General features: G+C 43.3%; 1 protein-coding gene across 1 annotated transcript; it reads left to right on the plus strand.

The window, feature by feature from the left end:
- The first annotated feature begins 704 nt into the window (after positions 1-704).
- LOC139535290 (RING finger protein 223-like) lies at positions 705-10,527 on the plus strand. Its single transcript, XM_071334601.1, has 2 exons — positions 705-824; positions 9,934-10,527. The coding sequence occupies exons 1-2, from the start codon at positions 705-707 to the stop codon at positions 10,525-10,527; spliced, it is 714 nt and encodes a 237-aa protein (XP_071190702.1).
- Positions 10,528-16,467: the final 5,940 nt, after the last annotated feature.

The raw sequence follows: 16,467 nt of genomic DNA on the forward strand, positions 1-16,467 counted from the left end.
ACATAGCCTGAGGTTACCAGCTCCTGGATCTCCTGATGTTGGACTTTGGGTTCCAGCCTTGGGTTCTTTAGCAACTGACACTAAGTGCCACGAAGGGAAGGAATCACTGCTTGTTTTGTAGCATGAAACTGTGGGCTCTTGGGGGCCCGGAGTAGAGGAGTTGCATCTCTCTGGACACTATCCACCAAGATTATTGTGGGAATTTTCCTCCCGGATATTCAAGGCACACTGACCTTGTTAGAAACGTGTGACTTCCTTTTTGTCTCAATGGAGGAATGTCTCCACGCTTCTCTACATTCTTCGTGGCTGGAGAAGCAATGGCAGTGAACAGGCATTGCTGGACGTCTTTGTGGCATCAGGCTTACCAGATCCTGCACAGCCCAACCAAGCAAGGTGTGGACAGCGACAGGGTTTCCCCAGAGGGCCAGTACAGACTGGCTTGATGGGGACCAGCCTGGTGTCGTACATGTATGACTTCACCAGTTTCTGTGCACTTAGCAGTTTCAGACAATCCAGGAGCACTTGAAACTTGTACTGCTCTGAGAGGTGACCATGGTTACCTAGTAGGCTGTCTAGGGCCATCTTCAAGAGGATGAAATCACTCTCTTTCCCATTGTCGAAGGCAGGCAGCTTAGGTCTGGGTATACCATAAGCAGAGGCGACAAGGAGCTCTAGGTTGGGTGCATTTTCTGGCTGTGGTAGCGATGGTGAGAGAAAGGGGTCAGGGTGCTCCACCCCTGTCAGTTGCTAAGCTGAAGGCTGGGAGGATAGATGTGCTGATGGATCAGAGCCAGGGCCAGACTGGGCCACCTGACAACCTTCTGGTGAGCGTGGTCCAGAAGTTTGAGGTGTATTTGGAACCCAGCTAAGCAGGGAAGGCTGGGCTAGGTAACCAATTTGGATCCCACCTGGTTATCATTGGAGTCTGAGGTGAGTCCAGAACCCTGCTTGAAAGCACCGGCTGAGGTGGGGTTTGGACTCCATGGCTAGTTGACTAACGCTGAGGTTGGTTCAGAAATTTACTGGGAGTGATTGCAGTGGTGGGGTTTGACTTTGAACCCCACGGGTCTGTGCACGGGGTAGAGGTTTCGGCCCTGGTGTAGGAAGAGGCCGATAAGGTGACGGTGAAGGAGATTGCGGTGATTGTGACTGATCCTGTGATCAATCCAGATCTTAAACCTCCCACTTCTGACTCATCTTGTACTGGCATCTCCTCCTGATCCGGACATGGATCTTGAACCTATAACTCCTCACTGGCAGAGGAGAATGACAACATGACAGGTTGTGGTGCTCTGACTGCTCCTGTAAGCCTCTCCCGCTGTTGAAGAGGGCAATGAACTCTATGGTGGGGGTCAGGCTCAACCCTTTGTTGTTTTTGCTCTAGGTCAGGTTCAATGCTTTTCTGTTGGTTCCTTTCTAAGGCTGCGATTATCTGAGCCATCTCCAGATCTCTTTCAGCTTGCCGTAGATGCTGCCTTCTTTCTAGCCGCTTGGCTAAGGTTTCACATGCTTCAAAGGCTTGTCGTGTTTGGGTGTCCAAGCGCCTACACTACGTCAGCTTGAGTTTGCTCTATGATTTGCAGTTTGAGCTCTAGTTTAAGAAGCTTCATATGCTTCCTGAGGCCAGCAGTTTGAGTCACTGAGGGCCTCTGATGGGACTCCACTCCCACGGCTCTGAGATGACCGGTATGAAGAGTGGCCCCCTGAATGGAATGATTTAGTGAATCTGAGCGATTTAACAGAACGTCGCTTTGATCCCTCAGTGTAACTCCTCCGTGAGGTGTCTTCCAGAGACTGGTGAAATGGCAGGCCTTCTTGTGTTGCGGCCTCCATAGGTTCTGAGGGAGAGGGCTTGGATGGAGAGTGTTGAGCCAGGTAGACTGCCACATATAGCTGCTGTGGTTGTGTGGATAATCTCTTCTGAGATTGGGTTATGTAGGGGAAACCCTCATTGTCTGAAATGGGCTGGGGGCCGTCTCCCATCTGGCTCTTTCCACCCAAAACAGGCTCCTCTTTAGGCCTAGCTCCTGCTGGATGTTCACTTGCTGCACTTGGCTGAGAGACAGTGGAGGTTCCATTAGCTTGCATCTCATAAGAGCCGGGCCCAACTATGGCAGAGTCAGGCTTAGGTTCACCAGTGAGGGTGGAGGAAATGAGGTCCCCATCCATGGGAACGCCTGTATCCCACTCCATATCCAGCCCGAAGAACCACTAGGAGCTGATACAGGTGTCCCGGTTAGAGGATAGGGAGAGCGACTTGAGGTTGCATTTTAGAGAGAATCTGTGCTCCTGTTAATTACATCCAATCAAACATAATCCACCTTAAAATGTCCATTGACTTGTGTATGCATGTGTGCTAAATATAATGAACAGAAAGCAAAACATTTTCACTAGCATGTGTCAAAGAATTAACATTATCATAAACATTTATTCCTCGTCATACACATTATCATATAACCTCAGAGCCCTATTCTCTCCTAAACATTTACAAAATATATTAAGCATAAATGTATAAATCAGAATTTCAATACATATGCAAACATTCCTATACATATCCACACATGGCAACAACACCATTCTACCACTGCACATCTTAAAATGCGCATCTATACACACGAAAAATAGTCAAATGTAAATGCAATCATGTGGCCATGAGGTAAAAGTTTCCCTAGTGCAGGTTTAAATGAACACAACCTATGTATTAGCACAGTTTGCCAGCCCTCGACTTCGTCTCGGGCCTAACAACACCCGTGCCAAAATATCCTCCAAACACTTCACTTAATTATGACCTTCTGGCTTTGATGACTGGTGGAGTTGTTTGTTTTTAAGGAATTTTGTTTTTAGTAGACATCCCTGGGTGATGTATTAAAGTAAGGGTCGCAAACATACAGCACATGGGCCACATGCGGCCCTCAAGCACATTTTAACGTGGCCTGTTTTGGTCTTAGTAAAAACAAAAAATCATAAAACCAGTCTCTTCCTCCTTGGTATTTCCCTCCCTACTCCTTTCTCCCCTCCAGAGTGTCTGAGCACTGCAGGTGAGACTGGACTGTTAGCTCATAAAGAGCAAGGAATCAGAGAGAGGAAAGGGGGACTAAGATATTACCTGAAGGAGTCAGAGAGAGGAGAGAGTGACAGAGATATTACCTGAAGGATAATAAAGACAAGAGCAATGTCATTGCTGTCGATGCTCCATCAGTGTCCCATTTACTGACCCCTGGAAAACCCCTCTAGAAATATAAGACATTGAATCAATACTACTACTCAAATCAAGTTTATTTATATAGCCCTTCTTACATCAGCTGATATCTCAAAGTGCTATACAGAAACCCACCCTAAAACCCCAAACAGGGGTTAATACCACTCCCTGCAGGTAAGGACTATACTACTCATTTGGTTTGGTTTCCGGACTGAACGATAAAATGTTTCTATCCTCCATCTGTTTGTTGTTGTGAAATGGCACTGGCAAGAAGTTATAAAATAAGCTTTTTCCTAATATGGTAATGCACGTTAACTTATATTCGACTAAAGCTGCTATCAAGCTAAAACATACTGTAAATTGATAGCTGACAGTCACTGGTAAAACTGATGGCAATAATCTTCCTCATTTTATAAGGATGTGTTCTAGTTTTTCATGTTGCTCTATCGATAGAAGGGAGGGAGAGTCAGAAAGTAGACTGTAAAGTTAAAGTTATTTTTTTAGAACCAAATTTCATTTTTTTTGTGTAAATGAGATATTATAGAAGGGTCCATACTCCTTTTTTGTGATTTCACATGTTTTTGAGAAACATCAAATCACTTTCTCATTCTTGTTGTGTAGTAGGGGCCCAAAAAAACATGAACAAAGGCTCCAAAAACACCCAAATACGTCATTTTAGAAATGGAAAAGCTCTCAGTATAGTGATGCAAGTCTTTAAATGTTGTACACATTAAAGTGTTTCCTTCCGAACTTTATCCGCAACGTTCTATTCCATTTTTTGTTGCGACTCGAGTAATACCTCTGTCTATTCTACAGGTAATTGCCAAAATAAAGGAAACACTTCAGTAAATGAGGGATACAAAGTATATTGAAAGCATGGAGTGCTTCCACACAGGAAGTTCCAGACATTTGTAGAATCTATGCTAGGGCTGTGCCCGACAATTTAAAAAAAAATCTTGGTCGACCGAAAGTCGTCTGTTCTTTACACCAATCTTTTCAAAATGTGTTTTTTCCATATACAGTGCATTTGGAAAGTTTAGCAAATTTATTACAAAATAAAAAACTTAAAAACACATTTACATAAATATTCAGACCCTTTACTAAGTACTTTGTTGAAGCACCATTGGCAGTGATTACAGCCTCGAGTCTTCTTGGGTATGACGCTACAAACTTGTCACACCTGTATTCAGGGAGTTTCTTTGCAGATCCTCTCAAGCTCTCCGGTTGGATGGGGAGCGTCACTGCACAGCTATTTTCAAGTCTCTCCAAAGATGTTCGGTCGGGTTCAAGTCCGGGCCACTCGAGGACATTCAGAGACTTGTCCCGAAGAGACTCTGCATTGTCTTTGCTGTGTGCTTAGAGTCGTTGTCCTGTTGGAAGGTGAACCTTCGCCCCAGTCTGAGGTCCTGAGTGCTCTGGAGCAGGTTTTCATCAAAGATCTCTCTGTACTTTCATCGTTCATCTTTCCCTCGATCCCGACTAGTCTCCCAGTCCCTGCTACTGAAAAACATCCCCACAACATGATGCTGCCACCACCATGCTTCACGGTCGGGATGGTGCCAGGTTTCCTCCAGATGTGACGCTTGGCATTCAGGCCAAAGAGTTCAATCTTGGTTTCATCTGACCAGAGAATCTTGTTTCTCATGGTTTGAGAGTCCTTTAGGTGCCTTTTGGCAAACTCCAAGCAGGATGTCATGTGCCTTTTACTGAGGACTGGCCTCCGTCTGGCCACTCTACCATAAAGGCCTTATTGGTGGAGTGCTGCAGAGATGGTTGTCCTTCTGGAAGGTTCTCCCATCTCCACAAAGGAAGTTCCTTCTCCCCCTATTGCTCAGTTTGGCCGGGCGTCCAGTTCTAGGAATAGTCTTGGTGGTTCCAAACGTCTTACATTTAAGAATAATGGATGCCACTGTGTTCTTGGACCTTCAATGCAATCCTGTCTCAGACAAATCCTTTGACCTCATAGCTTTGTTTTTGCTCTGACATGCACTGTCAACTGTGGGACCTTTACAGTTGAAGTCAGAAGTTTACATACACCTTAGCCAAATATATTTAAACTCAGGTTTTCACAATTCCTGACCTTTAATCCTAGTAAAAATACCTGTCTTAGGTTAGTTAGGATCACCACTTTATTTTAAGAATGTGAAATGTCAGAATAATAGTAGAGAGAATTATTTATTTCAGCTTTTATTTCTTTCATCACATTCCCAGTGGCTCAGAAGTTTACATACACTCAATTAGTATCTGGGAAGACTGAATCTGCAATAGGTAAGCAGCTTGGTTTGAAGAAATCAACTGGGAGCAATTATTAGGAAATGGAAGACGTACAAGACCACTGATAATCTCCCTCGATCTGGGGCTCCATGCAAGATCTCACCCCGTGGGGTCAAAATGATCACAAGAACGGTGAGCAAAAATCCCAGAACCACACGGGGGGACCTAGTGAATGACCTGCAGAGAGCTGGGACCAAAGTAACAAAGCCTACCATCAGCAAGGGCATTGAAGATGAAACGTGGCTGGGTCTTTCAGCATGACAATGATCCCAAACACACCGCCTGGGCACCGAAGGAGTGGCTTCGTAAGAAGCATTTCAAGGTCCTGGAGTGGCCTAGCCAGTCTCCAGATCTCAACCCCATAGAAAATCTTTGGAGGGAGTTGAAAGTCCGTGTTGCCCAGCAACAGCCCCAAAACATCACTGCTCTAGAGGAGATCTGCATGGAGGAATGGGCCAAAATACCAGCAACAGTGTGTGAAAACCTTGTGAAGACTTACAGAAAACGTTTGACCTCTGTCATTGCCAACAAAGGGTATATAACAAAGTATTGAGATACACTTTTGTTATTGACCAAATACTTATTTTCCACCATAATTTGCAAATAAATTCATAAAAAATCCTACAATGTGATTTTCTGGAGAAAAAAAATCTCATTTTGTCTGTCATAGTTGAAGTGTACCTATGATGAAAATTACAGGCCTCTCTCATCTTTTTAAGTGGGAGAACTTGCACAATTGGTGGCTGACTAAATACTTTTTTGCCCCACTGTATATATGGATGAGCGATGGCCGAACGGCATAGGCAAGATGCAGTAGATGGTATAGAGTACAGTATATACATTTGAGATGAGTAGTGTATGTAAACATTATATAAAGTGGCATAGTTTAAAGTGACTAGTGATACATTTATTACATCCAATTTTTTATTTTTAAAGTGATTAGAGATTGAGTCAGTATGTTGGCAGCAGCCACTCAATGTTAGTGATGGCTGTTTAACAGTCTGATGGCCTTGAGATAAAAGCTGTTTTTCAGTCTCTCGGTCCCAGCTTTGATGCACCTGTACTGACCTCGCCTTCTGGATGATAGCGGGGTGAACAGGCAGAGGCTTGGGTGGTTGTTGTCCTTGATGATCTTTTTGGCCTTCCTGTGACATCGGGTGGTGTAGGTGTCCTGGAGAGCAGGTAGTTTGCCCCTGGTGATGTGTTGTGCAGACCTCACTACCCTCTGGAGAGCCTTACGGTTGTGGGCGGAGCAGTTGCCGTACCAGGCGGTGATACAGCCCGACAGGATACTCTCGATCGTGCATCTGTATAAGTTTGTGAGTGTTTTTGGTGACAAGCCAAATTTCTTCAGCCTCCTGAGGTTGAAGAGGCGCTGTTGCGGTGTTGAGGATCAGCGGGGTGGAGATGTTGTTTCCTACCCTCACCACCTGGGGGCGGCCCATCAGGAAGTCCAGGACCCAGTTGCACAGGGTGGGGTCGAGACCCAGGGTCTTGAGCTTAATGACGAGTTTGGAGGGTACTATGGTGTTAAATGCTGAGATGTAGTCGATGAACAGCATTCTTACATAGGTATTCCTCTTGTCCAGGTGGGTTAGGGCAGTGTGCGAGTTTAATGACACCAACCTAAGTGTATGTAAACTTCTGACTTCAACTGTATATAGAGAGCTGTGTGCCTTTCCAAAACATCACCTATCAATTGAATTTACCACAGGTGGACTCCAATAAAGTTGTTGAAACATCTCAAGGATGACCAATGGAACAGGATGCACTGGAGTTAAATTTTGAGTTTCATAGCAAATGGTCTGAATACTTATGTAAATACGTTTTCTAAAAACCTGTTTTATCTTTGTCATTATGGGGTATTGTGTGTAGCTTGATGAGATGTTTTTTTTATTTAATACATTTTTAGAATAAAGCTGTAATGGAAAAATGTGGAAAAAGGGAAGGGGTCTGAATACTTTTCCGAATGCACTGTATATATATATTATATATATATATACTGTATATATATATATAGACACACTGCCATTTTATGAAATAAGACACAAATGACTCATGTGAGCCAGAGATCAAGATAACCTGACTGACCTCCTCCCACTGCTGCTGGCTTTCGCAGATTCAGCCATTACTCGCCTTAAGTTGACATTAATAAGCTACATGAGGAGTCGGCAACCTTTCTCACGTGGAATGCCAATTTATCTTAACATTTCTACCGATCTACGTGCCAGTTCTATCCAAATTAAAATTATACAAACCTAAAAAGTAACTTCTATTGCCATTGCCAACTATGTAAAAATAGCCTAAATAAAGCCAACAAATGAAAACATTGCAGCCTGCAGGTAGAACATATCCTGATGAAAATAAATATCCTGATGAAAATAAATATCCTAGAAATCACATTGGCTACGCATGGTCTGTCTGCAACAAACTTGAAACATTGTAAAATATTCTGGGCAGTCAGAGTTTCCCAAGCCAGTGAGATCGAGACAGACACAGCTGTAGGCTATTTTGTGCAAGAGATAAGAGCTCATCAGGTAGACCTATTTTATAACGTTTCAACTGGATCAGAGCATGACATTTTTCCCTTTCACACTGAGTGGTTATCGAAAGGGAGAGAGCTGGGAAAAGAATTCTAATACATTGAGGAAAAATTGTCATTCTCAATGGATGTAAAAACAGACTTTGTTTGCTTGCTGTTTGAGGTGAAGAAAACATTACTTTGAGAAGCTGCACAGCTCATTAGTGGTGGTGTGTTAAGCCAAACATAAATACTATCCGATCCCCAAATGGGAACATTTCTATACCTACATTTGCGTGCAGGCCAGGTAGCCTATAGGCAAACTTCTGTGTAAGCAGGTGCCTTACTCAACATTGACAGAAACACTCCAAACAAAAGACAATGATTCAATTGACAAAACTTGTAAATGGAATGAAATAAACCAAAACTTGTTTCTCACAAGTGCATCATAGGTTGTGCACTCTGCAAACAGTTTCCACTCTGACAATGAGAACTGTAAAAGACTGGAATAATAGTATATTGAATGCATTAACACAACTTACCATAACCAAACAAACATTGTAGATTAGGAATTAATGGTAAATGTAGGCTACTACTGGTGATATATGTAATTGGGAATTGATAGACAGTATCAAGGCAAACAATTCACACAATGAAGTTATGAAACAATGAATGTGCACAAATTGGTTGGAGACCGCATTGGAAAGAGACTTGCATTGTGCATTTTATCCACACCCCTTCTTCTTGGCCTGTTCTATCCCCACGGCTTCCGCAATGGATTAGTTCACTGAGAAGGGTGCGAATCAGACAGGTGTCTCTTGTGCCATATATATATTTATTTTTTTGCAACAAAAAAAAGCTTGGTTGACCAACAGCCTTTCGACTAATTGGGTTCAGCCCTAATCTATACCAGGGCGCATTGAATCTGTTCTGGTGGCTCGTAATGGCCCTTATTCAGGCAGTTACCTGTAGGAGAAGGCTACATGGCGAATGGAACAGCTGGATAGGGAAAAATGCTTGAGTCGCGCAAAAGAGAATATAACATTGCGGATAAAGTTTGGAATGACACAATTTCATGTGTACAACATCTTAAAGACCTATATCACTATACTGAGAGCTTTGCCGTTTCTAAAAGGACGTATTTGGGTGCTTTTGTAGCCGTTGTTTGCCCCCATACCAAACAAGGATAAGGAAGCATTTTGCTGTTTGGGTTAAGTTTCTCAAAAACATGTGAAATCACAAAAAAGGTGTCTGGACCCTTCTATAATATACCATTTACATCGAAAATAGAGATTTGGTTGAAAAAAGAGAACTTATCCTTTAATGATTAATCTGCTGGACATGAAATGACGTCTGTTAACTTCCACCTGGGCTGTTAACAAAGACTTCACTCACCTGTTAGCTACACTTAAGGACCTAGATCAATAAGGAAATGGGGATTTCTGTAACACTTTCCTTTGTCACAGTTGACAACGTAAAGGAAACAATGACAAGAACAGACAGAATGCGCAAGACAATTTAAATGTCTAATGTAGAATAACGTAAATGTTAACACAACCAAACGTTCAACCACAAAACAAAAACCAAGATGGTAATGTTTAAGGGTTGGTTGGCATAGTTGAATCAATGAAATTGAACACGTTCAGTACAAGATTAGAGAAGCAAGTAATGAAGTGAACAAATAGTCTTATCGGTAATGTGTATCTCTATGTAATATTTGAAGAGCGATGTTTGCCTTGGTATTGTACTGACCTCAATGAATCAATGTGCCAAAACCTTTTGTCAAATTGATACAGGCTAATCGGACACGTAAGCCTATCCTTTATCTTCAGGGTGTGCAAGCAAAACAGAATACCAACCTAAACATTTTCAAACGGTCACCCTATGTTTGAAACCGAAACATTTATCGTTGGCATCTTTTCCTGTAGGTGCATAACAGAACCAGAGAGAGGTCTGGCACACACAGGCCCCGGATCCAGTGCTCGAAAAGGAGATTGACCCTTCCTCCGGCGAGGACAAGCCGGAGTGCTTAATCTGTTTCAACACCTACGACAATGTCTTCAAGACGCCCAAGCTGCTGGACTGCACCCACACCTTCTGCCTGGAGTGTGTCACCCAGGTCATGGCCGTGTCTGTGGAACAGGAAGGGGGCCAGATCCCTTGCCCCCTCTGCAGGCACCCCACCTCCCTCCCCGCCAGTGGCCCCCCAGCCCTCCTCACAAGTCTGGAGGTGCTGTGCCGGCTGCCCACCCACCTGCAGCAGGAGGAGAGGGTGTGGCTGGATGGGAAGAAGCTGTGTTACTCCAACCCCGGCAGCCCTGACCTTCTCCATCCGGACGGCTCCTCCACCTGTATTTGTATCAACATCGGGATAATCCAGGAGGAGGCTGCATCCAGACAGACTGAGGCTGGCAGAAGGAGACTCGTCTGGGCCAGACGATGCCTCTGCAGCCTCTTCTCAGACTGGAAGCGGCTGGTGCTGATCGCAGTGCTACTGATCATGCTGGTGTGTGTCATGTGGCTGCTGCTTTGATTAGGTGTTCAGGAGTCTTATGGCTTGGGGTTAGAAGCTGTTTAGAAGCCTCTTGGACCGGTACCGCTTGCCGTGCGGCAGCAGAGAAAACAGTCTATGACTAGGGTGGCTGGAGTCTTTGACAATTTTTAGGGCCTTCCTCTTACACCGCCTGGTATAGAGGTCCTGGATGGCAGGAAGCTTGGCCCCAGTGATGTACTGGGCCGTTCGCATTACCCTCTGTAGTGCCTTGCGGTCGGACACCGAGCAGTTGCCATACCAGGCAGTGATGCCACCAGTCAGGATACTCTCGATGGTGCAGCTGTAGAACCTTTTGAGGATATGAGGACCCATGCCAAATCTTTTTAGTCTCCTGAGGGGGAATAGGTTTTGTCGTGCCCTCTTCACAACTGTCTTGGTGTGCTTGGACCATGTTAGTTTGTTGGTGATGTGGACACCAAGGAACTTGAAGCTCTCAACCTGCTCCACTGAAGCCCCGTTGATGAGAATGGGGGCGTGCTCGGTCCTCTTTTTCTTGAAGTCCACAATCATCTCCTTTGTCTTGATCACATTGAGGGAGAGGTTGTTGTCCTGGCACCACGCGGCCAGGTCTCTGACCTCCTCCCGATAGGCTGTCTCTTCATTGTCGGTGATCAGGCCTACCACTGTTGTGTCATCGGCAAACTTAATGATGGTGTTGGAGTTGTGCCAGGCCATGTAGTCATGAGTGAACAGGGAGTACAGGAGGGGACTGAGCTGCATCTGTTTAGATATATGCTCACTATTATTGTGTAAGGCAGTACTGGTGTAAGGTAATGGGTAATTATACAATTGATCCTGTCCTACCTCTTCCACTTCAGAGTGGCTTATATTTATGGCACTGAAATGTTACAAGTGTGGAAGGGCGCCCAGACCGTGGCCCGTGCAGGGCCCTACATGTGACCAGCAGCCAGAATCACTGCTACAGGTCTATTTATAACATGGGTAATGGCCAGGCCCCACTCTGACTCTGACACACCACTGGCAGGAACACGCACACACACAGCATGTCACTGCTGCAGGACAGTCTGGACCTGGAGACTTTATATTCATGCTGCAGGTAGGAGTCCGTTCTTGCTGAATAGACACTACACATTAGCATGGAACACCTACATCACACATACTATAGCCTACAATACAGTTCCCATACTAACTGAATGGTAGAGGTGTGGGCCTACTTATGGACCGGTGTTGTGCTTATGACAAATGCTTCCACTAGCTTAAAAGGCATCACAGTGCACACAACAATGCACAGAACATTTGAACAGACAGACCATTTTACTTACATTGCAAAAAGAATGATGGAGGCCACTGTGTTCTTGGGGACCTTCAATGCTGCAGAATTATTTTGCTACCCTTCCCCAGATCTGTGCCTCAACACAATCCTGTCTCGTAGCTCTACGGACAATTCCTTTGGCCTCATTACTTGGTTTTTGCTCTGACATGCACTGTCAACTGTGAGACCACTTAGACAGGTGTGTGCCTTTCTAAATCATGTCCCATCAATTGAATGGACTCCAATCAAGTTGTAGAAACATCTCAAGGATGATCAATGAAAACAGGATGCACCTGAGCTCAAAACCTGTTTTCGTTTTGTCATTATGGGGTATTGTGTGTCGATTGATGTGGGGAAACATTTAATTTAATCCATTTTAGAATAAGGCTGTAACGTAACAAAATGTGGAAAAAGTGAAGGGGTCTGAATACTGTATTGTACAGTCCAGGTGTGTAAAGCTCTTAGAGACTTACCCAGAAAGATTCACAGCTGTAATCACTGCCAAGGGTGATTCTAACATGTGTTGACCAAGGGTTCACCAAGGGTGATTCTAACATGGGTTGAATACTTATGCAATCAAGATATTTTAGTGTTTCATTTTTCATGTATTGTATTTTACAAATGTTAGAGCTTTTCTTCCTTTTTGTGTAGATCGTTGACAAAAAAATTACAAATAAATTTTAATCCCACCTTGTAACAACAAAATGTGGAAAAAGTCAAGGTGTTGTAAATACTTTATGAAGGCACTGTATGGAGGGAATGGTTCAGAATATTAGGGATCAATGAAAGAAAGCCATATAAATACACGCATATTCATCTCCTTTTCAGCACCAATTGGTGGTTAAAAAAATACTCTGATCTTGTATATTTATTTAGGGCTAGGAAAGTATTTATGAATAATAATAAAAACAGGCTTTCTCACTAAATATATTGGTGAATCAAAAGTACAGTGGTTTGATTAATCCTGAAAGTTACCATATTCAATTGTTCAACTCATTAAATATTGGAAGGTGAGAAAAGTGAACAATAGGGGTTGAACAGTAGTCCTATAAATCTTCCCGAATAATCCCGATTCCTCACTAATCATGGAACTGTGATGACAACGGTCCAGTCATGGTGAACCGTGGGCCAGGTTTAAACTGCTAGTATGGTCTGAATTCCAGAATGATTCAAATAGGCTACACGTCCCAAATGATTGCACAACTTGTAATACGTTAGCCTAATATGATCCAATATTGCTTGCTATCCTCAGGAACAACCACACAAACGTGACAGGTGAATGAATGGTAAACAAACAATGTAATGAAATTATGCTAAAGTAAGGAAATCAATTCTAAAGTCAGTGACACTTATAAATGTATGTGCGATACAAATAGAAAAAAATACAGTGAAAAGTTTGCTCATATAATTAAAACATTCTAGAAATCATAAACCAACTCAGGTAGGTTTGATGCCATACCGTCTTTTGCGCATGGCTACAGAAGCCTACAGTTTGGGTCTCCAAATTTAATCCCAAATTATAAGGCCAGTATTACATAAACTTCACTGTGGAAAAAGGTGATATGTTGATATGCTTCAGTTTGCAGCCAAATGACTGGTTTCACATTTGTCTACAGCGATCATATGGTAAAATAGATTTAAAGCAATTGTCATCTATAATTACAATCCCCTTATCCAAACGGTTTACTCATTTACCTAGGCTCTTATCAATAGCTCTTATCCAGTTGTAAATTACAGTGCATGGAGAATGGTGTTATTTCTATCGGAAAAAATTAAGTAGATGTTCCACTTGGAACCGACAAGTTGCTCGACCTTATTCATCGTGCGCAAAAGTGGTGGAATTATGAGGGAACTAAATCCAAGTCAGAATATGGCGTATCTGTAGACACACCTCTGACACATCTTCATTTCTTTGATCTCCATCCCCAACAAGTAGATGGTGAATAGCATGCTATTCTCATGGTTAAATTCAAGGTCAGAATATGCATAGAGAGAAACGTGCATAAATAGCGTATTACGTTCCATTTACGCGTACTTAACTTGGGTTGGAATCCCCCTTAGTGTTTATAGTAAGCAGAGCATGTTATGATATTGTAGATAGGTGGAAGGTTACAGTAGTGTGGCTGCCCAACTCTGATCACATGACCGGTTTTCCAGGAGAGACTGCTGAGCAGATCACAGAGGAGATCAAGGAACCAGGATGTAACAAATGATCTGGGTTCAGTTCCAGAATCTTCTAGCAACAGGTGCATAGCTAACAGGGACCCCTCTGGAGCCTGTAATGTCTCATATATCAAAGGATTCGATGGAGAGCTGTCAAGAGAAGGTGGCACTGGTATATTAAATGCCATCTCAACACCCCTCACTGTGCCACTGCCACCCCAGGACCTGTACCCAGGACAAAATGTCACCCAGGAGCAGCTGGTCTGCCACACCGAAACAGTTATATTATGCAAGAGGGACGCCATAAAGGTGCCAAGGGGAGAGAGAGAGCGCTGGTTTGTGACCGTGAACGACAGTCCAGCGCTCATTGTTTTTTAAATAATTTTTTTGTGTATTTATTATTTTCTTATGTATAAAAATTGCATATAGATAAGTTGACACTGTATGTCTTCAACAACACATGTATAATTGTAGCCAGGATGCCAGTATGTTTCTGCTCCTGCCAACTCCTGCCATGCCAGGACAAACAGAACTGGGACCAGGCTAAAGTATAATTCTGGGACAGATTCAAAATACTGTAAATAACTCTCTCTGAACTATTGTTCAGCTCTGCTGGCAAATGTGAGTACCATATCTGCCATCCAGTACCTTTGATGCTATGTGGTGAAGAGAAGGGAAGCTGAAGACCTGAATGATTCAACTGAGGACGAGGCATGATATGTAGCTATTGCGTCTAGGGGAACGTTTCCAGACATTTTCACTTGGGGCCATAGCAGTGTCAACAGTTTCATACAACGAAGTAACACTAACAACCATTTATATCTCAATCACAGTAGTAATTGCCATATCATAACATAGTGTTTACTGGCAGTACAGTAGTAGTAAAGTTCACAAGTATTCTAATCCACATGGGGTGGTTTTCCGGATACAGCTTAAGCCTAGTCCTGGACTAAAAAGCAAGCTTAATGGAGAATCTCCACTGAAAGTGCTTTTTAGTCCAGGACTAGGCTTAATCTGTGTCTGGGACACCGGCCCCTAATGTTTTACTCAACGGGAAGCTTGAGCTGGTCAATTATATATGTTTTGACAGTGAGATATGTTATAATTTAGTGATCATATGTTCAGTGTGCAAACATTTCTCAGATTGCATTAAACACACCTACATAGCAGGGCTAACATTTTTCTGTTATAACAGAGGACCATAGAGACGATTAGACTGTACAGTATGTCGATGTCACTTTACAGCAACATGGTAAGCATGACTATGTGGTATCTTCATGTGTGTAAAACAGAGTATTTGGTTCATGTAAAATGCATTTGTTGTGATTTAATTCAGTCAGCATTTCAGTTATTTAGTTTTATCAAGAACATTTGGAAGGCAACCAGAGAGCCTATTTTTGATAAATGTGCAAAGTAAAATCAATGCCATTTGAATGTAGAAAGTCTATGTGGAGAAAATGTATTTGTCAAGGTTAAGTGTAAGTCAAAGATGTCAGTCAAGCAGGTAGGTTTATGTTAATGCTTGGAGAGAAGCCACACCATGCCTTTGCTTTGTCATGCATGCAAATGGCAGAACTTTGTAAAATATTGTGTGCATGTAAAAGGGATTAAAAAAATTATGTGAAAGTACATGGTCAACAAACATAGTGTAGGCCACTTCTATGCAAAGATCATATCAAATACACTATATATACAAAAGTATGTGGACACCCCTTCAAATTTGTGGATTCGGCTATTTCAGCCATACCCGTTGCTGACAGATGTATAAAATCGAGCACACAGTCATGCAATCTCCATAGACAAACATTGGCAGTAGAATGGCCTTACTGAAGTGCTCAGTGACTTTCAACGTGGCACCATCATAGGATGCCATCTTACCGACAGAAGTCAGTTCGTCAAATTTCCGTCCTGCTAGAGCTGCCCCGGTCAACTGAAAGTGCTGTTATTGTGAAGTGTAAATGTCTAGGAACAACAACAGTTTAGCCGTGAAGTGGTAGGCCACACAAGCTCACAGAACGGGCCCGCCGAGTGCTGAAGCGCGTAAAAATCGTCTGTCCTCGGTGGCACACTCACTACCGAGTTCCAAACTGCCTCTGGAAGCAACATCAGCACAAAAACTGTTAGTCGGGAGCTTCATGAAATGGGTTTCCATGGCCGAGCAGCCCATGATCACCATGTGCAATGCCAAGTGTAAAGCTCGCCACCATTGGACTCTGGAGCAGTGGAAACGCGTTCTCTGGAGTGATGAATCACGCTTCACCATTTGGCAGTCTGGCGGACGAATCTGTGTTTGGCGGATGCCAGGAGAATGCTACCTGCCGCAATTCATAGTGCCAACTGTAAAGTTTGGTGAAGGAGGAATAATGGTCTGGGGCTGTTTTTCATGGTTCGGGCTAGGCCCCTTAGTTCCAGTGAAGGAAAATCGTAACACTACAGCATATAATGGCATTCTAGACGATTCTGTGCTTTCAACTTTGTGGCAA

This window comes from Salvelinus alpinus, chromosome 12 (assembly GCF_045679555.1).
Source record: "Salvelinus alpinus chromosome 12, SLU_Salpinus.1, whole genome shotgun sequence".
Taxonomy (NCBI): Eukaryota; Metazoa; Chordata; class Actinopteri; order Salmoniformes; family Salmonidae; genus Salvelinus; species Salvelinus alpinus.